The sequence below is a fragment of the Castor canadensis genome, chromosome 5 (assembly GCF_047511655.1).
Source record: "Castor canadensis chromosome 5, mCasCan1.hap1v2, whole genome shotgun sequence".
Taxonomy (NCBI): domain Eukaryota; kingdom Metazoa; phylum Chordata; class Mammalia; order Rodentia; family Castoridae; genus Castor; species Castor canadensis.
The window spans coordinates 64,133,025-64,158,778 of record NC_133390.1 but is presented as its reverse complement, the minus strand read 5'-3'; the positions used below and the strand labels follow the sequence as shown (position 1 = coordinate 64,158,778).

The window sequence follows — 25,754 nt, the reverse complement described above, 5'->3', positions numbered from 1 at the left end:
CTCCACGCAGAGCTGATCAGAATTACCAAGGTATAAGTTGCATCTCCTAAGATAATTTGTTTCCATGATCTTTGCCATTTTGAGGGTTTTATCTTTGACTCTGTTTTCTCTTCTGAGCTTAGAAAGTTTATGTGCAGGTAAGTGTAGGAAGCTGAAAGGCATCAGCTGGCCATGCTTATCTATGGAAGGAAATGTAGGGCCATTAGAGAGCATGACCTCTTATGAATTTCACCAGAACTGATTTAGGAAGGAATAAGCAACATAGATACTAATGGACTTTTTTGCTATTTTTCTCACAGAAGATATTTTAAAAACTGGAACTGGAACTTGAAAATGAGTAACAATAGAGGCTGCTGAAGGTGTGACTTTTCTATATATTCTATAGCCATCAGCAGGTGCAATGATTATAACTCATCAAGAATTTGAAACATGTCTTGTTTTGGATCATAATTCTAATAGAAGTTCATAAGCTAAAAAGATTGATTAGATGGCTCAATATTCGAGTAAAAATAAATCGTTTAAGATAAAGACATCTTTATAATAGTGAACCTAGCAAAACCTTGGATAACCTTTCATTGGACAAATCAAAGTTCTCCTGAATCATGAAAATACTTTGTGTAACCCTCAGCCAAATTCATATGATGAAGTCCTAACCTCTAGTATCAGAAAGTGATCTTATTTGGCCATAGGGTCCTGACCTAAAGACCCTAAAGACTAAAATGAAGTCACTGGGATGGACCATAATCCAATATGACCAGTATCCTTAGGAAAAGGAGAAATCTGGGCACAATAATATATGCAGAGGGAACATAGTAAGAGGCACAGGGAGAAGACAATCATCTATAAGCCATGCAGAGAAACCTGTAACAAATAATTTTTTCATATACCTCAGAAGGAATCAACACTGCCACCATCTTTATTCCAGACTTCCAGTCTCCATTACTGTGAGATAATGAATGTCTGTTATTTAAGCTACTCAGTCTGTAGTACTTTTTGTTACAGCAGCAAGCTATTACAGTGCCCAGCAAACTCACTGAAGATTAGCGCCATAATACTGACTAGAGCCTCTGTTTTCTTTTTTTTTAACCAGGCTTGTTGGTGTCAGGCTTAGCAACCAGGAAAAAGACAAAACATAAGATCTTAATGTGTTAACCCAATTAACAAGAAGATGAAACAGAACCACAGAGCCGCTGGACTTTGATTACTCTCATGATTTATTAATATTCAGATTGAAAAAGGAGCCTTAGAGCCGCAAGTTACGCTAATTGGCACATTTGCTTTATTTATTTATTTTTAAAACAAACTGGGTTTTTTATTTTTTTTCCTTTTTGTTCATTCCATCACATTGAAAAGGAGGAAACAAAAATGGTTTTGAATTCACTCAATATTTTGGACTCCTCAGATGAACGGAACATTGCACACACACTTGGAACAGAGAGAGATAGAGAGGAAAGTGAACTCCCACAGGGCCACACGCACCAGATCAAAAAACTGGGATACAGTGCAAGAATTTCCCAAAATGATTGGATCATCATTACCAAAAACTCGCCATAACAACACCAAGAAACAAAAATGTTTAAGCCACACTGTTTGACTTGGGATCTTTCCTGCTTTTTTTTTTTTAAATGTTTGCCACACAGAGAGAAAGAGGGCTAGTGGGTGGGAGAGGACAGACTCACAGACGTGAGCAGGATAGGAAGGGAAACTTCAGAGTGGAATTGAGAGAGGGCAGGAGAGACAGGGTTCAGGAGAGGGGAGGGGACGTGGAAAGCCATTTCTTAAAGTTCAGGCATGTTCTTGGTCAGCCTCGCGTTCTTCTTCTTTACCCTCATCCTGCCGGGCACTTTCCTTAGGTTTGGTTTCATCTACTGCATCTAAGGAAGAAAACAAGACAGAGGGGGAAGGAAAAGTTAGTATTGTGTCTTATCTGTTTGTATAATGGTACAAGCATTTGGTATTTTCATGCCATTATATAAGAGTTTTAAGATAAGATTATTACTATCCCGATAATCCCAGAAGCGTTTACTCCTGGGCAGCTGTTCATTGGCACATGTAGAAGAGTTATGATGTTAGGGGCATGTTGTAACTCAACAGAAGTTACCGAGGTCTTTAGTCTCTCAGCCCACAATCACATATCAGTATGTGCAATCACATATGTATCACATAGAGAATGAACAATAATCTTATTTTCCTGTTGCATTAGTGTCAGAATAATTAGGCCAGTTAATTATGTGGATCATTGAGCATCCATTCCAAGTCTTTAATCCTTTATTTCTAGTCATATAAAGATTGGAAAGTGATATACTTGAATTTCCACTTCCTGTTGGAAATAGAAATAGGCACTTAACAGTGCTGGTCTATTAGAGAGAGACAGAATTCCCTAGAGATGGTAGAGTTGGTTTTTGCCCTTTGCCTTCTCCTATTCCCAATGACTGAGACAACAATAATATCTGGTAATATAGCAGCTATGTTTTTAAAGACAAAATTTATACTCTAAATATGGTGGAACAGAAAGAAAAAAAATCACCATTGCATGGTTGGACCACACCTAGATACATTTCCCTTAGATTTCTTACTGGGAAATCAATTACTAACCTTTTTAAAGTACTGTAATAGCTTTTAGTTTATCACAGTGAAGTACATTCCAACTGAATATATTGATCCACGGGGCAAATATTACCTTGCTTAACAAGGAAGACTTTGGATGTTTTAGAAAGATATTTACTACTAGGCTAGACTGTCTAAAGAAAATTAATTTCCCCTAAAATCACTTGTTACCACCTAGTAATATATCCTTCCCTCAAAGACCATCCTAGGTTCAACGATTTCTTAGGAGTACTCACAGGACTCAGAAAGTAGTACTATTCATGACTATAATTTATCATAGTGGGAGTACACAAAGCAAACGAGGAAAAGTTGCATGGGGCAAAGATTGAAGGAATTCTTCCAGCAGTGAATCATTACAACTAGTGTAAGATATGATCTACTGGGGCAGCTCACTTGAGCATACAATTCCAGAGTTTTATTGGGCGGGGGGCTGGTCATATAGGCACCCTTTGCCTAGCATGTAAGAAATCCAGGCTCCCAGAAAGAAAACAGATGTTCTGTACAAGAATTTTAGGCTTGGGGAACCGCTCTTATCAAATTCGGAACTGTGAGAACCCCCTCAAAATCTCGGTTGGCAGGGGCCCGATACAGGCCAATTTTATAAGCAAACCTTTGTAAGGATCAGTCTCAGGCCTACTATGTTAACTTTTTTCTGCATACTTCCTGGTGTTGAAAATATCTGTCCTTTAAAATGAAATTCTTGCTATTACTTTTCCTCCTCTTAACACCTACTAGCTGCTAGTTTTTCTTAGAAAGAGAAACTACAGTTGATGGGATCTTATTAGGTTAGCAAATTTATATTTAATTTGAACATGAGTAGGCTTTGAAATCTCTGGAGCAAAGAAGCAAAGAAGTATAAATGCTTTAGGGAGATTAAACTAGCAATGCTAAATAAAATGGATTTGGTATTGGGAGAAGATGTTGAGATTAGAGGAATGAGATCCATTTAGGAGGCCATTAGAGGAGCTCATAAAAATGTCTCTTTCAAATAACTCAGATATATATTATATATACATGTATATTTTATATGTGTGTGTGTATTCATATAAAGTTAAATATTTATATTCAAATAAGACCACCACTGTTAAACACATTTTTGGAATTTCTTTTTTGGAATACCTATCTAATAACATTCTTTTAAATATCTTCAGTAAGAGAAAGTGTTTATTTTCTTGAAGTGTTTCTAGAATCAAACTGGGCTGAACTGCTAAATAAAGTAAGTATGGTACTTATGATGGGTAATTTTACCTTAAATTGACTCATTTTTAACTAAAATTTTAAAGTCTTATTTAGTTTGTAGGATTCACATCTCACTGTAAGCTGTTTTTGCAGCATGCTGTTAGTGATGCTACCTCTTACTAGTCATAAAGACTTTTTAAAGGTGTAACTTCCCAAGTTGATAATTATTAGCTCTGAAAGAACAGTGCACCAGTGTTCTTGGATGAAAGGTACTCCTTTCTGAAGATCTTTAGATTCTATCAGCGGCGTTCTTCCAGGATTATAGGTCTTTGTTGTGCTAGTAAATCATTTAACTTTCTCACAGAACAGAGCTTCCAGATTTATTTCAGTGAGGTAGTTCTATAACAATCTGCTTTTTTCAGAGAATTTGTATAGTTCCTTGGCCCTGTCCAAACCTTTGGATCCCACAAGTATGCCTGAGGTGGTTTTAATATCCTTATCAACTCCAAAAAACCCAGCATTTTTAGTGTCTTTTTCAAACTACAAAAGATAATATTGATTTAAACTTCCTGAAAACATATGAAAAGATAAGTTTCCTCTACTAAAGTCAAAATTGAGGAAATATAATGCATGATTTGAGAGAGAAATTAGGAATTTCTACATGTCACATATGGATGGATTTATACCTACTCTAGCTAGATTTGCTTTGTTAGGATACTGAATGTGAATTTGGGAAAGGTTTTAATCTCATGCAGAGGAGAGTTTGTTATAAATAGAATCCTAGTTATACATAAATAGGTACACTTGAGCCAGAATGCATGAAAGAACTTCTCCATATTGCTGACTTGCTCCTTCTCCCACTGATGTCAACCCTAGTCAAGCCATTGTAGCAATAAATCATGTTATCCACAATAGCTGTTACACTTTCAAATATTTCAAGTCTGCACCATCAATGCTTAGAAATAAATTTTGATATTTCTGGACCTTTGTGTAAAGTAACCAGCTAGAGCTAGTATTTCTAAGTTCTTCTGACATGCTCAGAAAAGTTTAAGTATACTTGTATCATTTCATTTCATCTTCACAGCTACCATATTTGCCCTGTTTTGTAGTTAGTTAGGGAAGCTGAGGCAGAAGGAGATTAAATAATTTATCTAAAGTCATACACACTGACAGTAAATGGCAATAAATTCTAATCTAGGACAAAGTCATTCATCCAGACAGCTTCTACTTTTTATTGCTTTCCTTACTCTGACCTTAGCCCAGGAAGGATTGATGTTTTCAGTGTGGGACCTAGGTCAAGGAGGTATCTACGTAGGCCTGGAGCCTATAAAGTCTGAAAATTGGTCTTGTTAAAAGCAGCTCAAAATGGTAAGAAGAACACTGATTAGTCTTTCATAGTATGAAATCTGGTCTTGGCCCATTCTGACACTAATTAAATAATTTGTAAATACTACAGATGAGTTAATATGATATGTAATCTTCAGTATTTTGTGCAAAAACTTTGATCATCATGGTGAGTGGCAAAGATAGATGAGTGACTGAGGCCAGCTGGTCACTCCAAATACCATGGTCCAATTAGAGTAAATAACTACATTCTTCATCTAGAGGATCAACCTCCCTCTGTGGCAGTTGTTACTTCAGAAGCTGTAGAAACTAAAAGAATGAAGTGAGATTTTCAGTGCCAAGTGATATTGAATAAAGGAGTAGAAATAATCAGGCCTAAAGCTAACAAATTAGCCTGACCTGAAATTGTTGATATAAAAGCACAAATCTAGCAAGTTGAAGAGTAGAACATTCTTTTATTTTCTTTATTCATTTTTTCATATGTGCATACATTGTTTGGGCCATTTCTTCCCCGTCCCCCATCCCCCACCCCCCCGCCGTCCCCTCCTTCTCCCCCCCATCCCCCTCGCTTCCAGGCAGAACTTGTTCTGCCCTTTTCTCCAATTTTGTTGAAGAGTGGACCTAAGCAATAATAAGAAAGACATAGCAGTTTTGCTAGTTGAGATAAGGACAGCTATACAGAGAGATTCCTAGCATTGCTTCCATGCACAAGTATATTACAACCCAAACTGATTCATTTCTACCTGACCTCTTCACTACTTCCCGGTCACCTTCCCATAGTGACCTCTGTCATTTGAAGGTTACTGTATTAGCTTCTCTGCAATGGGGACATCAAACACTTTCAAGTTTTGGGTTTCCTACCTATCCCCATTCTTCCCGTATGTGCTCTCCCCTTGGCCTGTGACCTAAGCCCACCAATACTACTGCATTTGCCCTAGTTCTAAAGTCCATATATGAGGGAGAACATATGATTTTTGGTCATCTGAGCCTGGCTAGCCTTGCTCAAGATGATGTTCTCCAGTTCCATCCATTTACTTGTGAATGATAAGATTTTGTTCTTCTTCATGGCTAAGTAAAATTCCATTGTGTATAAATACCACATTTTCTTAATCCATTCATCAGTAGCGGGGCATCTTGGCTGTTTCCTTAACTTGGCTTTTGGGAATAGTGCTGCAATAAACATGGTGTGCAGGTGCCTCCAGAGTAACCTGAGTCGCATTCCTTCGGGTACATCCCTAGGAGAGGGATTGCTGGACCATATGGCAGATCTATGTTTGCTTTTTTAAGAAACCTCCATATTGTTTTCCAGAGTGGTTAGAGCATTCTTTTCCTTATTCAGTTTAGCTCTGAATAGTACATTTACTTATATTAAACATGAAAAAGTCTACTATCAACACTGTTATTTTGGATAAGACATTGCAAGCAAGATGAAGAGAATCACAGTGCTATGGTCTAAATCTTTTGTGTCCCCTCCCCCAAAATTCATATGATGAAATCCCAATCTCCAAAGTCATGAAATTAGGATATGGAGCCTGAGCATGGAGCATCTATGATTGGGATTAGTGTCCTTGTAAGAGAGATCACAGGCAGTTGTCTAGTTGCTTCTACCATGTGAGGACCCTGTGAGAAGGCACATTCATGGAACAACAGGCTCTCAACCCAACAAACTGCATCAGCTGCTACCTTAACTTTGGACTTCCAGATTCCAGAACCATAAACAAATAAATCTCTATTGTTTAAAAGCTACCAGCTTATAGTATTTTATTGTAGTAGCCAGGCTAAGACACTGTGTGTATGTGTGTGTGTGTGTGTGTGTGTGTGTGTGTGTGTGTGTGTGTGTGTGTTCCATATGATATATCATGTAGCCAGTGAATTTATCTTCACTAAGAATCAACACTATCATCTATCTAATATCTTTTCCCCCAATCAGTCTTCACCAGGGCAATACCAAATCCAGTTCTAGTATGAGCCCAAAACAAACAAAAATTAGTGATGTGTTTTACTGATTTGCACTAAAAAGGCAAAAAGTTTTGTTTTGAGAAATGAACTTGAATGAATTTTCAAATGAAACAAGGTCATATTTTAAGGAGTAAATAACTTTATTCATAGAATAAGCTTAAGTTAGAGGTTCAAAAACTTGTTTACTCTATCCTCTCGATATGCTATAATTTAAATTGTACGAATACAATGTAGTTTCAAAAAATACATATAGGTTATCTGGACAGATGATGTTAGTGTCTGCCACAGTTGTAACCTGCCTTTGCTATGGCATTTTAGGCTTGGCAAAGACATTGCTCTTGCAAGCCCAAAGACCTCTTAGAAATCACATTTCACTAGAAGTCGACATGAATTTTATCATTTACATGTGAACTTAAAAAAGAAGTCTACATCATAGATAATAAAGTCATGTATTCTTAATGCTCCAGAGTTGAAGGATACTTCAAAATGGGAAGAAAGTATGATCCTTCATTCATTTATTCATTCAATGTAAAGAAGCAAACCTTACAGTATGTCACGTACTATCCTTTGAGTTGGAAATACAGCAGTGGTAATAATGAAAAAAGAAGGAAAAAGAATCCACCTTCTTGGACTTTCCACTCTAGTAATTACTGTAATGGTGTGTTGTTTGTTAGAGAAAGAGTGGTAAAGGAAAGAAGAATAGCCAGGCAAAGAAAAGCTCAACCTAACAGGGCACAATTTCTCCTCGATCACTTCTCTTGCATTTGCAAATTTGAGTACTTTAAATGAATATCATGCATTTTTTGATATTTGGTTTTGGCTTTTTCAGACAGGGTTTCACTATGTAGCCCAGGCTGATCTTCGATTCATGATCTTCCTGCCTCAGACTCCCAGGTGCTGGGATTATAAGTGTACACCACTATACCCAGCAATCTGATACATTCTGAAAAAATGGAAAACCCTAACAGTTTTCACATTCTTGACCCATAACTACCATTCTTACATAAGATCATGACCAAAAGATATAAGTTATTTCTGCATGCATTTGAAACCATGCAGTAATAGTCTTAAAAGGCAAAAAGGATTTGGGTGGCCAATTTTACAGTGGTCTTGAAAGATGCATGCCAGCCTGGCTCTTTGATTCTCACTGAAATAGATTCTCGAAACAGTTCTTGCCTTTATGTGTTCCATTCATTTCCTAGAAAGGGTAAGACCTGCATGTCTATGCATTCTGTTGGTGAGCAAATACCAGGAGCATATGCAAGAGCGGCTGGTTGAGCGCTCAGCCAGGAAGCCTGGTTGCAATACTGCTGGAGGGATGGCGGTGCTCCCAACTGCCATCGCCCACACAGAGCTCTAATGGCCCTGTTTCCTGGCTCTGATCCAGGCCCCTCCACAGCCCTACATTACTGAAATTAGATTGAGTGGATTTCCGAGTAAAACATTGCCTCATGGGACCTGCCCAGCTCTCCCCAGCCTTGTCAACATTGATTAAATAGAAGCTGCTGTCATCCTGGGGCCATGCCCACAATTACTCTACCAAGCACCGCTGGGCTGGGGGTGTGCTTCCTTTCCCTGTTTGTTTTCAGCTTTCTTGAATATTCAGTATCATCACCTCAAAAACTCAAAGGAAAGCAATGAAAAACATTTGGTAGCTAATTCACATATGGCCCTTTTGTTACTTACATGTCTTTCTCTTGAGCTGTGTACCAGATGTCAATATTAGCCTAGACGGTGGCTTTTAGTGGTTGCTGGGATCCACATTTTACTTGCCATCACTGTGTTTCATATTGTAAATTATATTTAAAACCCTGAGCCTATATTCTCATTGTGATATGAGGAGAGTGGTCCAAATGATACCTATGCCCTCACTCTTTGCTTTTGAGACTTGAGAGAAAAAGAGAGTGAATAGCCCTTTGCTTTTAACATTAAACACTTAAAGTTTTCAAAGAATAACAAACAGAAATCTTATAAGAAGAAAAGTCACAGGCAGTATCATGCACATTTTTACTTCTCCCCCAAAAGTTTAGGCCTAGGACCAAGACTTGACTACACTGTAGCCTGGACTCTTCCACCAATTTACCATCTGAACTCAGATGAATTAGTTTTCCCTTCCTTGCTTCACTTTCCGCATTTGGAAACAATATGGGTAAAGTTGCCTACCCTGTCTTATTGCAGAGTATTTGGAAGTTGTAAAAAGTTATTTGAAAATACTTTATAAAACTTAGAGTGCATAATGTAACATGTTGCAGTTTTAATCCAACCTAAGGGTTTGGGATTTGTTGGACTTTCTTCCAGTCAATGGATTTGGGCAATGCACTCAACTAATTGTAGCATCAGGTTTAACATTTTCATTCCAGGAGGGAAAAGGCAATTTCCCAAATGGGGAAAGAAAACAAAATGCTAAAACTTCTCTCCCAGAAAAATGACTAAGAGACTTTCTCCTCCACAATGCTTCTGTATAAGCTCTGACTCTGAAAATGTGGATCTGAGTGGTTTATTAATTAAACAGAAATACCCAGAAGAGTAACTATTCAGGAAATAATGAAAGCAACTCTTACACACACTAGGATGGAATACACAAATTCTATTCTACCAGAGAAAGTAATGGTTTTATATGAAAAGGGGCGATCAAGAGAATTTTTGAAAAACATCAAAACAAAAGGCAAAGAAGATATAAGTTGACTAGACTTGAAAATGCCCTAAACATCTATATAGTGTCTATAAAATCACCAAAGATTAGTGTTCTATCTGCATCTCCCTTAGGTACATATGGAGAGATCAGTACTTACAACTTACATAGACTTCGTAGTGGCTCTCAATCATTTCTGTAATAAGATGAAGTAAATCTATAAAATTAAATGATATTAACTTTAATTCTTTTGCTATATATGTGCATATATGGTGCTGGGCATAGAATCTGGGACCTACACATGCTAGGCAAGCATTCTACCAGTGAATTACATCCCCAACTTTATCTGTTAACCATGATCACAATGAATGAATTAAGTTTTATAAGTTAAAACTAAACCCCAAATTTGGAGGTATTTCCACTCTAGCATAATAATCTAGTAGATTTGTTCTCTCATCCCTCCTCTCAGCCAAATTTGCATTCTGATCTGGCAGCTGAATATAGTTCTATGGAGACATTGCTTCTGTTAGTATGTAGAAGGAAAGGGAATGTAGAGTCAGCATTATGATAAACAATATGGATCCTGTGACACAGGAATTTTGAGAAATATCATGTCAAGGTTTGAATGATAACATTGTGATATTGAGTGATGATCCAAAACAGCTTAATTTTCTTTTCCTCTTTTCTGTAGGCTTATCTGTATGTTTTTAAAAATTCAAAAGCCCATCTGATGGAGGGTGTGAATTCAACTATGATATATTTGACGTACTATAAGAACCTTTATAAATGCCACAATGTACCCCCAGCCCAACAATAAAAAATAAAAAATAAATAAAATCCCATCTGACAAGACAGGAAGTGTGCCCAAACTTCATCACAGACTTCTAAAGACCTACATTCTAGGAGATCTGCTCTCTCAGCATTTGCAAATTCTTATAATCTTATTACATGTTTATTGCTAGATGGAATCATCACAGTTGCAAAATAACATTGTGCTATACAGCAATCTTAAATTTTCTTTTTGAAATAACAGAGGAATTTTAAACATATGCACACACATGTGAACACACAATATTATGGGGTATTTTATAGTTTTACTTAAGAACTTTGAGATATGATTGAATCAGGAACTCCTAGAGACTGAATAGGTATAAGAGATATTCTACCTATCCCCAAAAGTATTGCTGAGGAAACTGAAACTGTGAGAGGTTAGTTAATTTGTCTATGGTCACAAAAGAAAAAAAGGCAGCACTGAGCCTGGCAGTCCTGATGCACATTGCCTCATACTCTTTCCCACACCTTACTATTCTGATTCTCTAGGAGACAAGTACAGATAACACTGAGTTCAAACTCAGTTCAAACTTCTCAATTTTCACAGACAACATTAGGTTATGGCATAGTCTATAACAAATGCAGAAAAAAATGAGTAGCTTAATAATTTTTCTACTTTGATTAGAATCTAAGTTTCTAGAAAGGAAACTTTTTAATGATTTGCATTTTATATACTGACTATAAGTTATCTACATTGCTTGGCATATTACAGCAGATTGGCATTTTGAGTCATGGTTCCCAAACCATAAAATCGATGTAACTTTCAGCACTGCAGTGAACTCACAGAGGTGCCAAGTAACATATATATATATAATTTTAAGTAATATTTGTAAGTCTGAAAGAAAGCAATTCTTTGTTGGATACTATTCATTCTACTCTTAGTAAGCTCTTTGGATCTAACTACCTAATAAACAGAACTGGTAAGTATTTCTTTTGGCCTAAGGGTGCCATAAAATAAATTGCTTAGCCGTGAACTGAGTTTGGAAATCTCTGTTTAAAATTAATATATAAACCAATTGTTGAGTTACACATATTCACATATACTTGCTAAATACAGTAAAAAGTAAGAATTCTGTTTGGTACTTTTTTGGGTATTAAATATAGTTACAATATAGCTGATTATCCAGTAATATTTTGTTGAATAAATGAATGAAATAAAAGGTACTTCCCCTCTCAGCAGTCTCTCTTTGAGGGAGGGATAACCTCACTCACAGCTCTCTAGAATGGAATACGAAAGAAGTCTCAGTAGGGACTCCTTCCACTCCCCACTGGCAGGAATGCTTCTACTCCCTGATGACTCTTCTCTATTCTTCCTGCCACCATGTTCTCCACCCGCATGGGAAGATAAAGGAGGTCTGTACCAAGGACCCAGGTACCTGGAAATGGAGGTTCAGGGAAAGAGGAACCTCTTTGGCTTTCATGATTCCCCAGAATCATGGATCCTGGATAACTTAGGGCCACACAGGGCAAACCACATGTTTAGATCTCTGTCTACATCTTTCTTTGTTTTTCCATATTAACATTGTGAAGGTTAATTAATGTCTGTTTATCACCTGGAATATGAAAAAGTACTTTGTAGTTTAATTCATTACCACATATTCTTTGAAATAGGCCTTCGGGAGAAATAATGAAATTATAGAGCAATTTTATTTTGTTATTTTAGAAAATGATTAATTTACCAACATTTAATTCTAGGAGGTCAGTGTCAGTTCTACATACTCCAATATGATGAACATTCAGAAAACAAGTTTACAACAAATAAGTAATTTCAATCCTACATCTCTCCCTTTTTGCTTTGTAGGAGTCCAGGTTAGAATCCTGGGTAGGAGAAAAATCTTAACAGTATCTTTCCAAATCTTTACAAACTCAATTGCCTGTCAGAAAGCATTAATGTGAAAATCTGGCTGTAGATATAATTAATGGTAAAGTCTATTGGAAATTTGACAATGCAGATTTTGCCTGGAGGCATGAAAAAATTTTATAGAATTCATGTTGGAAAACTAAAAAGAGGTAGGGTGTCTGAAGTAAAGCATAAATTTACCCAGAAGGATACATTTGTGAACTCCCATTTCAAAATGTAGCAGATTCCTTTTAATTAAAATTAAAGGTAATCTTATATATGCCTTTAAGAACTGACTTCAATCAGAGGCTCTTAATTATGGTGTTACCTTTTCTATTCTTACGTTCAAGTTTTTTTTAGTGAAAGAGTAAAAAATAATATCTAACTTAGATTTTATCAACGGCTTATCAGAATCAAAAGAGACAGCAAAACGTCAATTCTCCATACTATCCCTTCCCTCATTTGCCATTCAACTATTCTATACATCTCCACATCTCTATGTATACCTTCCAGATGTCCCCTGTTCCTTGTAATGGATGCCACCAGTGACCCTCCAGATCTTATCATACAAGACCTTAGCACTTAGCACACAAAACCCACATGCTGGAGGCTTCACAGCCAGCAACCCACACCTGCTCCCTTGGGCACATAATGCGAATTGGGAACCACCTCAGTCTTTGGTGCCAGAGGGATCTTTTCCCCTTTTACCCTCTTGCTTTTACATAAAACAATTTATGCTCCGGTGCAGCTATGTGCTTCAGAGCTCTCTGTGGGATGAGGTAAGACCACACTGCTCCTGAATTCTCATCTTCACCTGTGCCCTGTCCTCTTACCTTCCTTCCTTCAAGTTTTACACCAATACATTATTTGCACAAAAATTCCCTTCTCAGGCTCTGGTTCTAGAGATCTGGACTAAAGATATCTCTTTAACTAAAAATTAAGGACTGGAGTTAGGAGGCAGACCAGCCCATTACTTAAGTCAGTGTACATAGCAAATCTTCAAAGTCAAACCTTTTGAATTTGTGCATAACCGTCCTCATGACCCAGGTCAAATGATGTTCCCAAGCTCTGTATCTACCCTGGGTAGAAATAATCACTTTTTTCTTCTCACATGGAAATAATATCCTTTGCATTCTATGCTAATTTAGTCTTCTTCAATTGAACTAATGTCTCAGAAGAAAAGGATACATTAGCTAGAATCTGAATTCCACAAAGGCAGAATTATTTTAAGTTTTGCTCACTTGATGAATCTCAAGTGCCCAAAACATTCCTGGAAATGTGCATCTACATTAGTCCCAACTCCTAGCATGATGTTTATAAGATGGGCATTTAATATTTATGTTCATATAAATATTGAAAGTCGTGAAAGAAAATGGGAAAATCCCAGAATACTTTGGGTTTTTTTTTGTTTGTTCGATAGTACTGGTGTTTGAACTCAGGGCTTTGTGCCTGCTAAGCAAGTGCTTTGCCACTTGAGCTGTGTCCCCAGCTCTCAAGAATGCCTTTGACATATAAATTAAACCTCAATAAACAGAAAATAGTATGAGTCTATAATGCCACTATGACCAAAGGAAACAGCAAAGGCTGCTGTGGTTCATGGCCATGGCAAGCATATTATGCCATCATCCTCCACTTCACTGCTACTTTTTCCTGCTAAATCAAACTTTATAACTGCTAATTTTATAATAAATTGTTCTGATATAAAAAGTAAAAAATAGATATGTTCTTTAAGCATAACTATTTTTAGACAGCATACAGTCAGGTTAAGAGGTCCCATTTTAGAGTCAGACTGTTTTTGCATTTAAGTTCTCTCTGATGATTACCATGGTTTCAGAAAAGTCACCTAACCTCTCGTCCCTTCTTTTCCTTATCTCTTATTGGTAAAAATATTGGTACCCACCTCATGAGGTTGTTATAAAAATTAAATGTGTTGATTTAAATCTTTTTAGGAAATGAAGGTGCACACCTGTAATCCCAGCATTTGGGAAGCTGAGGCAGGAGGATTGTGTTTCAGGCCAACCTAAGAGATCCTGTCTCAAAAAAACAAAAAAGAAAAGGGAAAAAACCCAAAAGTCTTAGCAATGAATGACATGCTTAAGCAAATACTCATGTTTTGGCTTTTAGTATTAGTGTCTGGAAGGGAACTAACATTGGTTTAGTGTTTACAATGTACCAATCATTGTGCTAGAGTTTCATACGTATGCATCCAATATGCACCTTCCTGCTTTTCCATTTTTTGAAGTAGAAGTAATATCTATCTCATGAAGATGTTCTTTAATGAAGAAAAATGGATGTTAAATGGAGAAAAGAACCCCAAAACCTAACATAGTGTCACTTCCTGACTCACCTGGGTACCTAATAAGTATGTTAACCTCATCCTCTTCCCTCTAGTTCATGCTTATCCATCCACAGCCCACAGCAAGAGAGAAACTTTCTTAAAGTACCCTGACAAGAGGAGAGAAAAGTCCATGATATGAAGTTTCTTTTTTTTTTAACTTGTAAAGTAGGGGGAAAAAAAACAAAAGGAAAAAGAGTTCTTTGAAAATTGCTTTGAAGTCAAGGACCAAAGTACAGAAATTATTTCAAAGACAAAGGTGAATCACTGGCCAAACTCAAAGGGCAGCAAAGAAGAAAAGTCGGGATCCACTCAGTGCAAGAATCAAGGCTGCTAAACAGTAATGTGCAAAAGGTAAAGATGTCTCTGCTATTGCCTCCACTTAAAGACAGAATACTCAAACAACAGCAACCAGTGATTTCCAGAGGAAAGAACCTCATCCGTAGGCTTAGCTCCATTTCGAGGAAAAGTATGCTTACCATACTGAAAGAGCCAAGCTGCCGCCTACTCCCAGCTGTGTAATAAAGCTTGCAACCAATAGGCAGTTAGGCAAGGAATGGCAATTCTCCAGAATTAAGTTATCATATCCAATTTTAAGAAATATTCCTTAGTTCATCAAAATCCTACACTTGAAAAAGATGCAAGACTTCTTGGTAATAATTAGTCCTTTAAGCTTAAAAAAAATCATACATAGTAAGATTTTCCAGCTTTATTGTGAGACTTTTTTCATTTCCAGGAAATCTTGCAGTCATCCAGGGAGGGCATATGTTGAAGAAATCCCTGGGGAAGACTGCACTGATGGGACATTACTCTTTCTACTTATGCACAACACTCCCCCATTTCTTGGCTTTCTTAAGCAAGGAATCCCAGTAAAAACACCTGACTTGCTTACCTTCCTTCCCCCGCAACAAAAATTTTTTTTTTGTAATCCTTCCTGCTGCATCTTGGAGGAAGTTAATAATTTTCAAAATGTTAATTATTTGATACTAGTTATTTATACTTAGTAGAGAAAAATGAAACCACATAATCATGCTGATCATTTTGCATTGAGCCTAGTCTCTTAGTCATTCTTTCTCACAAATTTTTACATTTAATGAATGAAATTCCTTAAGTATTGCATCAGTATTTCAATGAGTCAACTATACTTCATCTAGTGATCAGTCACAAAAATGTTAATGTAGAAATTTGTGTCTGTCAGACTTTGAGAAAGTTAATGAACTATCTTCCAAGTTATACTGATGTCCATTTAAAAATTCAGTTAATCATTTGTATTGAGTTAATATGCCTTACACATTGACACTCTCAGCATTTATTTTTAAAAGCAAAAGCAACTCAGTTTTGCTAAATTCTACAATTAGGTATTGGACTAAATAACTTGATTATCTGAACCTAGGATTAAAATTCAGAAACCAAAACTAAGCATAACTTTAACTCCATAAAAGTCACACCAATAGTGGTTATAGCTGCCTAAAAATGCTTCCTATACATGAATATCTATTGTGTTGGTAACATTTAAATTTTTAAATCAAAGCACTGCATTCATGAGTCATATTCGGCTTGTGCCTTGCCATGACTCACCATGTGTTTGGGTAGAATTTGAGATTAGGCAAACACTTATTTATCTTTGCTGTTTGATTCTCCCTTATGACTGTATCTACACAGCACAGAGAAAACCAGAGTCAAATGGCTAAACTATGTAATTCAGGACAAAAATCCTAAATGTATATATATAGTCACAGATTTGGTTTGTAATTGTTCATAAAACTGTCTACATAATCAGTGAAAACTGAAGGACACCTTTTAGATCATCTGATCTCAGTTCCTCATTTCCTATGAGAAAAACTGAAGACAGAGTTTCTGCATCTTGCCCAAAGTCACATAGCAAGTTAGAATTCAAGATCCTTCCATAACACCACAGTGCCTTTCACAGTCTTTGGGAGTGAGTAGACTCGAATGTTGATTTTAACTTGCATCTCTCCCCAGCAGTCCTAGATTTACTGCAAACCACCACTTGCCTCCTTTCCCATCTTCCCTTTCTCTGCTTTCATTTTCCTTTGTGAAATATAAGGTAATTTGATATAATTTTGCTTTACAGGCTACCAAAAAATAATTTTAGACATTCTGGAGACCTACAGAACCAGGCTGAAATTTGCGTTATCAAACTTCAACTTGGTATATCTAGATTGTGAGAAGTGAGGTGGATATCCCACACAGAAAAAAAAATAGGAACCGCTCAATGAGTAACTTAGGCTAAATAGTTATCATTGATTCTGGTAGGTTTCACAAATTAAATGACAAAATAGTTACTGGAAAACAAAATCCAGAACAAGCTAAAATTATTACAAATGCTGTCATATCTAGGGACTCATAAGAGATCATTTCTATATCCTGAAGAAGAGGAAATAAAAGTGCATATGATTCCTCCCATATACTACCCCCCCATGTCTCAGTGATAGAGCATTTAAATGTCAACTGTGAAGGCTTAAGTCAGTTTTGAAATTAATTTTAAAAATGCTATTGTAACAGGGAAGCCCTATAAAGGTGTTTGTATTATGTGTTTGAATGTAGGTAAATATATATAATCCCTATCTCTTACTGGGACAATTCATTTCTCAGTCATTGTGTGCTTTGGCTTCCTGGGGCCTGTCAAATTATGGTGCTGTCTCTGAGTAAAAAATTGCCTTAGGAATCAATAGCACTCACTGAACACAGCCAGAACTGTATTGGAAAAGCAATATTTATATTTGTACTGACTTTTCTCTTTTTAGTCAAGATCTCCAAGCTCGTTACTCACATATAGTGGCAAAGAATATTGCCACTTTGGCTATTTGGAGACACTGAGACAATAATCAGTGAAAGAATAAAGACTTATGATTCATCTGGAGTAGAACTATAGATTCATCATATAAAATTGACATTTGAAAAATGATCTGTCTACCCAATTTGTTTCTCCAATAAAACCATTTTCCAAGACATATCTTAAGTCTAGAAACTACCCCCTATTCTCTCCCTTCTGATGAATTTCTATTTATTTAAAAAGTAATCAGTAAATATACAGAAACCTTAGCATAAGAGAGGGACTTGGAGACGCTCCAGCACCCCCATTCTAATGCAGAAACCCTTGTGACAGTCTCTAGCAGATGGGCAACCTCTGCTTCAACAGACCATTCTGCTCTAACTATAAATTATTCCTGAGAGCAAGCTGAACTATATCTCTTCTATACCTTATGGAGCTCTGTCTTCTGGAATAATATAGGGCACATATATCAAAATATTCTCCCTTGCATAAGACAGCCTTTTAAAAATGCAAACATAGCTTCTTTTTTCTTCATGAAGTTTACAAACCTGTTCTTTTCCTCTTCATTCAGCAGACTTCATGCAAGAAAAAACTATTAATTGTGCCATCTTTTTCTCTCTCATCTTCCTTATTTCTTTATGATCTGACTTATATCCATGCCATTTTTCTAACAGTGTCCTCCTTGAATTCATCAAAACAAAATTTTAAAAATCATGCTCCAAAACTCTAAGACCTTTTGTGATCCACCATTGTTCTGCATCTTTCTTTGGCTGTTCTTTGAGTATTGACCTTTACTGAGCTCTATTCTCCAGACACAGCAAGTTAAGAAATTCACTCATTCTTTTGGTTCCTGAAATTCCCCCAATCTTTTTACTCCAGGAATTGGCTTGCCACAAAAAGCATTCTTCATATAATTTGCTATCTACTCTTTTCAAGACTTCCATGAGACACAGGGGTGACAAACCTGTTTACCTGTAACAAGACCAAATATTTTCTCTTTTGCCTGAACTGCTGACAAAACTTGGCACAAAGCTTCCAAATTCCAATTCTTTGTCTCTAAAATGTTTAGCTGAGATCAGAATTGTTTATGTGTTAGAAATGAACTAGAACACACACACACACACACAATTCCTATTCAGTTAACCAGACTTTCCCTGATTGCAAAACAACCCCAGCTATAAACTACCCCATCAATAATTTGTCTGTTCCTTTCTATAAAAGCCTTATAGAAAATGACCCTGACAAGATATTATGATGTTAGGGCACCTACTGCTATCACCTTAATTGGTGGCATATTTTGTCTTTGACTTCTTAAAATATTCTTCCTTAACTTCAGTAAAGACTATGCTATGGATTTATTTACCTGTTTCCTTCAGTTATTCTGGGACTAGTTTTCCTCTCAGTCCTCTAACTTGACTATAACCCAAAATTCAACTCTACATGATCAAAAACTGATTCCCTCTAATGACTTCAACTGTGAACTCCACCAGATAATCACTAAATTTATTTTATCACCACCATATCTTAATCCTTAAACACCACATAAGCAAATTGCTTTCTTTACATAAAACTTTAATGACTCCTTGTGTTATAGCCATCAAATTCCAGATTCCACTACCAAATATTTCTCTGCATCCTTAACTCAAGGATTGCATCAGTCTTCCATTTTGAACTGCACTAAATTTAAACATTACCTGACCACTCACTATTACCATAAATATTACTTGATTGCCCTTGTCATTCTTTCAAGGACCCAACTTTAAAATCTCTTTGCTCCATATTCACCTACGTCTGTTGATTCTTCTTTCTCAGAGACACATCTGATGGAGGCCATAAAATGGGAAAAATAAGAACAGAATTGATATAGTCGATGACAATATCCCAGTTTCAAAGGAAATACAGATTAGCCATACTTGGGCTGGAGACAGTTGAAGATAATGGGAGGAAGTAAAGGTAGGTGAAGGTCATATAACCTAGGTTTGTGCTTAAGGGCAATAATCCAAAGCAGAAAAAAGCAGGAGGGAGACAATAAGCATTGGAGACTAGGGAAACAGAGCAAGAAGGAAGAAGCTAATACAGACAGACCATGGCCATTTGGGAAAACCTAATAGCAAGCGAGAGGGCCCCTTAATCAAGTGTATAAGAATAAGATTTCCAGCTCTAAGAGTACAGGTGAGAATAAGGACAGGTTTTGGTCTCAGAGAAACCAGAGTCTTAGAGATGAATGAGATAGGTACTTAGGTAACACAAACTAAGCCACAGTCTAGTTACTAAAACAAGTCACAAGCAACACACTGTGGGTTGATGCTAAGGCAGTTCTGAGTAGAGCTCTTTCAATCGCCCGAGCTTAGGAACCCAATTCTAAAGCCAGGTACAGAGTTAAAGCTAAAGGTGAGATGGTGAGATGGTAGGATGGTGAGTGACCTCATCGGTAGGGCCTAGAGGGACTTGTGTCAATACGAAGCTGGCTTCCCAGGGCAGTGGAGAAGACACTAACCCCTGAACCAAGGCCGTCATTTCTTTACTTGTCTCTCTGCTCCTGGGGGAGCCCTCTTCAAAACTGGTCGTCTGTCATGGGTACTGGTAGCTAAAATGGCCATTTAAAGCTGACAGGTGATAACACGAAAGGGAGAGGAGATGCTTGTTACCTCAGCAACAAACTCTCTGAACCACTGCACCTGAAACAGAGGACACAGTTTCCCTTGTGACTCCATTAGAATTTTCTTGGGCCTGTTTCAGGTCTGTTGTCTCTCTGATCCAAATTTCTTTATTATCACTCTGACTTGGATCATAAAAGAGCAACATGGAGCTCTCCATTTCATCTAGTATCCTGAGCTCTTATGTCTAACTACTGAGACAAAAAAATAATGGGAAAATAATAGAAACAAGAAAATAAATTGAGTTAGTTTTGCTTTTTTTTTTCTTTTGGCTGTACAGGGATTTGAACCCAGGGTATTATGCTTGCTAGGCAAATGCTCTACATTTGAGCCCTTTTTGCTTTCTTTTTCAAAAAGGTCTCCTATTTTTTTGCTCTGGCTACCCTTGGACTATGATCCTTTTGCCTCTGCCTCCTGTGTAGCTGGAATTATAGGTATGTACCAACACACCTGGTTTATTTGTTAAGATGGGATCTCACTCACTTTTTTTTTTAACCTGTACTGGCCTTGAACCACAATCCCCCTGATCTCTTCCTCTCAATTAGCTGGAATTATAAGCGTGAGCTACTGTGCCCAGTTCATTTTGCTTTCTAAATGAGGTTTTTGTAATAGCTTAGAAGAATCAGTGAATTCAGGGAGGTATGGTAGTATCTTTGGGACTAAAAATAATATAGAAAATATTAAATGTGGGAGAAAATGAGAAAAAGGTTTTTTTTTTTTTCACTAAAATTAGGTATACCTAATAAGAAATTTTCTAGTCAAAGACTATCAGGAACATACATGTAGCTGAACAAAGTTGGGATTGTCAACAGGTTGCAGGCACGGATAATGTATGCCATGGAGAACTGTAAGACATCTAAGAGGGAATGAGAAAGGACTTACTTGGGCTTGTGTTTGGTGGTTTGAGATTAATTCAAGGAAGCATAATAATATTGTTAACATTGGAATACTGTCATGAAATAGTTAATTTCATGATTGGACATTACAATAAATATAATCTAGAAAAAGGAAAAATGATGCAAACATCATTATTCATATGGCCTTGCTTAAGAAATAGTTAATCATTTCATGGTTTGGACAATGTTCGTATGTAGTTTGTGTTCAGATATGACTATGGTTGTCTTATTTTGTCACGATATATCACACAAAGTGCTCTTGCCTGATCTTGGTGTTCTAGAAAGTTGTTTATGTTTACAGGAGAACTCAGAGACAAAAGTGTGAGTACCAGACCAGGTCTGGCTGTTAGGGTTGCTTTTCTCCTTCTCAGAAGAAATAAAGGAGATTTAAACTTGACTTTCCTAGATCTGAAGTGTCACTTGAAGCCCTTTCTCATATTTGCCTATGTCTTGTTCCAGAGTTTTCCATCTAGTAATACTAAAACGTGCAATTCTTGAGCAACACAGAAAGAGAAATTACATTGGTTGCCTGGAGAAAGTGAAAAAATTCTACCTCAACCCAGTGTCATCTGTTGAAGCTTTATCATGAAAATGCTTTTATTGTATCTTAAAGATGCTCATGACTCCCAGTGGACTAGTGGCCCTGTTTTCTAATTTAAAATATTTTAATTAAATAAAATCCTTTGTGAGGAAGAAAGAGCAAGCCAGATCAGAGTCTGTCATCTCAGTTGTCTTCTTACTGCACTGATATGACAAGACAGTAAGTTTGGGTTTCTCACCCTCTCTCTCTTCCTTTCCTTTCCTTAATGGCCTGTCAAATGGAAACTCCATCCAGTGTTGGCATTAATGCCTGCTGTAAATAAAAAGGAGGAAAGAGGAGGAGGGAAGAAAGGGGTGTGTGTGTGTTAGAAGCTAGATTTGCAGCTCAATTGCAAGGCATCTCTCAGAGTGTCTAGACACCAGCTGCCAGGTTACCATAGAAACCCACTAACTTTGGCTGATGGGCTGAGTAGTAATGACTCTCAAGAGATCTGGGTGGGAGCATAGTGGTGGGGGAAGAGGAAGGAAGGTTTGGAATGATGGCAAAGAGGGTATTAGAGTAATATGGAAGACAATAAGAAAAAGCAAAGTTCTTTCTGTGAAAGGGTGGCATTAACCCTGTCACTGTTCCTCTTATGCAAACTACACATGTGGTGACAAGGTGCAAATCTGCCACATCCAGCAGGTGTCAGGACACAGGCTGCTAAAGATAAATAGCTAAGTTAGAATGATGACATGACCATCAACTTCCTGCCAGTACCAAATTACTTCCTCTGTAAACCAAAGCTTTCTACAGTCAAAGGCATGGTAGAGAGTTAGCCATCTAAGTCTCAGGAAAAGGAAATTCTAACTCCCAAGGTTGGCTGCCACTTTTATAAGGACTCAGCAATGAAGATTAACCACAGCTCTTTCCTTCCTTCTTGCTCCTTCCACTTTCCCAAGTCATGTTGGGCAGCTGTTCAAACAAAGGTGGATGGTGGTAGTAATGTTGAGAGAATGAGTAGGAAAGGAAGGATTACCAGTTTAGGGCCAAACCACTAAGCACAGAAACATATTTTGCTCTCTATAGCATCTTCTATCATCAGAAGTTTCCAACTCATAGATTTTAAAGGTGTTGAATTGTTTGCTGTGGTCCTGGTCCTCTCTGAACACACCTTTCTTTGGGGTTGGGATTTTAAGGTAGGACTAACTTCCTTTTCTCTTGCCTCTCTTATCACTCAGCTTTGTGTCCATTCCTACTGCCTACCTCCATCTCTCCACTGTGCTTCCTAAGGGCTGCCACACATAAACATAGTCTACATGAACCTCTGGACTCCTTGATAATGCAGAACAGCCGTTTCTCACCAAAGTTCATCTATAGTCATAAGGACTAGATTTAGTGCTTGTCTCTAAATTTAGGCAACTTAGTCAATCACCGTTGGAATCCAAGAGAAATCCATTGGCTTTATTGGGATTATCTGGGTCACAAAGTTGTTTTCCAAATGGGCCAAATTATTAGATGGCATGAGACTTAATCCTTAAACTCTGATCATAACTGCTACATTTATCTAGCTATCTCTCTACCTATCATCTATTTATCTACATAGAGATATATATATGCTTACATGTTACTTATATATGTGCTTACATGTTGATTTTAACTTAATAAATTATATATTCTCTAAATCCCTTTGAAGAAATGTTACTTTATGAAAAAATGTCTCAATCATATTGAATAATAATTAACATGTAAACAAATTCAACATACTAAAAAAAGGACTAGTGATGGGTAATTCTGAATTAGCTATAATTTATGATACACAGAAAATTTTACAGAGACTCTCTATTAGACATTAGAGCATCCATGACTTTGATTTGATGATTCAATGTGAGAAAAGGGCAGCTCACTCCTAGGAATAGAAGAGTTTTTGCCATCTATTTTCAGTCAGGGCTTGACTAAAAAAGGTTCTCTGCTTTTAGAGAACCTCTGCATGGAGAGATGAACCAATTTCCTCTCAAGGCTTGTCCTCTAAGTAGGAAGTGACTGTGAAACAGTGAAGCTAGGACAAAGATCCAGTGCTCAGGAGCCACAAGCACAATCCAGTTATAGTCACCATCCACTGACATCTCCCTGTCATTACGAGGATGGCATTACATGTGAGAATGATATGAATCACCAAACAGTTTGCAGAAGCAAAGGAAGATGAGAGAGCATTTGCCCTTGTAAAGAAAGGAAATTACTTCAGTGATAATAAGCAATAAATCAATTGAATTTGAGAATGATTTGGAGTCACCTTTGCCACCTATGGGCTGACCATCAGAACTGGTTTTGTTACTTTGTTTGACTCTAACTGATCACAACCAAGATCAGTTACATGCAAGTAACCTCTTCACTCATTGAATGACCAATGTCCATTGTATATTCACTATCTGTTTTAGTTACTGGACACACAGCAGTGTACAACACAATAATAAAACAAAAAACACCTTATCTTCATGGAGCTTATATTCTACTACAAATAAATACCTAAAATGTACGGTATATTAGATGGCAGGAAGATCTGTGACAAATGAGGATGAGGATGGAATAGGAGTGCTAGGATGAGGGTGGGTGACAATATTAGAGAGTACACTTCTTTGAAAAGCTCACATTTGAACAGAGGGCTGAAAAAGGCTGGAGAGTGAACTACATGAGCACCTAGAGGAGAGAGTTTTTGAGGCAGAGGGAACAGTAAGTGCTAATGTCCTAGAAGTCTATATGTCTTAAAGGTGAAGGTGTATCCAGAAATGTAAATATAGACAGAAAAGAAAGGAAGTCCAAGAGCTGAGTTGTGGAGTTAGTCAACACTTAGAAATTAGAAAGAAAAGAAGGATAGACAGAGAAAAATGAGATTAGCCTGTGGGTTAGGAAAAAAACCAAGAATAAAAAATGTGCTGGAAGAGGAGTAATGAAAAGAAGTCCTGGGGGGGCGGGGTCTTGGGACCAATGGGACAGGGAAGAATGTGGGGAAAGGGTGAATATGGTGCAAATACTGTGTACACATGTATGTAAATGGAAAAATGATAACTACTGAAACTATTCCAAGAATAGGGGTGGGAATTAAGGATGATGGTGAAGGGGGTGAATTCAAGTATGATACATTTGATATACTGTAAGAACTTTTGTAAATGCCACAATGTACCCAGCACAACACTAAAAAAGAGAGCAAATAAAAATAATAAAAAATAAAATCCAGTCATTTAATTTCTCATTAGTTGAATTAATATATAAATATAATTTAAATTTGTATGTTAATATAAATTTATATTTGTATTTATAGACTATTGGTAAACTTTATCAACAATAATAATAATAAAATAATAAATAAAACACTAAAAATAATCTAACCTAGAAAAAAAAAGAAAATGACTATCGGATACTGGACAAAGAATTTGCCCTTTGGATTTTAGCAATGCGGAGGTCATTTGTGACTTTGGCTGAAATTGTTTCAGTTGAGGGTGGGAGGGTCTATGTGATTGTTGTGAGAGACTAAAGATTAGTGATGATTCGAGGAGCAATACTGAGATTTGAACTCAGGGCTTAGCCCTTGCTACTGCTTGAGCCACACCTCTACCCTTCAAAAGAGAATTAAAAAGAACCAAAGTGGAGACTAAATATAGACAATCCTGGTTGGGAACATAGACTCAGAAGCTAGGCTGTCTAAATTTGATTCTGGAACCTACCATCACACAAATGTAATACCTTGGGCATTTTATATAACTTCCCTATATAACTAAAACAATCCATATCTTCCCTTATCTTAATTCCCAAAAGATGGGGTCATTGTAAAGAAGTTCTATTGTCAGTTCTAGAGAAAAAAATCATAAAAATTATTGTTTTAGCAAGTGTAATGAAAATTCTGCCAAGGCTGATCTTACTGTCATAGTGCTTTAGGACAGATTGGATTGAACTGCCTCAAGTTTCATTTTCCCACATAGTATAAGGTTCAGGTTTTAAAAGTACTGTCTACTGATTCAGAGAATTTAACGAATTTAAGGTTTTCACAGCTTTAATAGTCTCTACTTCTGAAAGATCCCAAAAGATTTCTTTTCTGATCACAATGAACTTCATTGGTAGTTTACATAAAATACTTTAAAATACGTAATATTCAAAATGAT

General features: G+C 36.9%; 1 protein-coding gene across 1 annotated transcript in view; it reads right to left on the bottom strand.

Annotated features, from left to right (window-relative positions):
* Window positions 1-1,191: 1,191 nt before the first annotated feature.
* The window catches only part of Gap43 (growth associated protein 43), an 89,247-nt gene continuing 64,684 nt past the window's right edge, over window positions 1,192-25,754 (bottom strand). Inside the window, exon 3 of the mRNA XM_020183385.2 lies at window positions 1,192-1,874. Coding sequence (XP_020038974.1) covers window positions 1,786-1,874 — 89 coding nt within the window. The 3' untranslated portion in view covers window positions 1,192-1,785. The remainder of the gene's footprint in view (window positions 1,875-25,754) is intronic.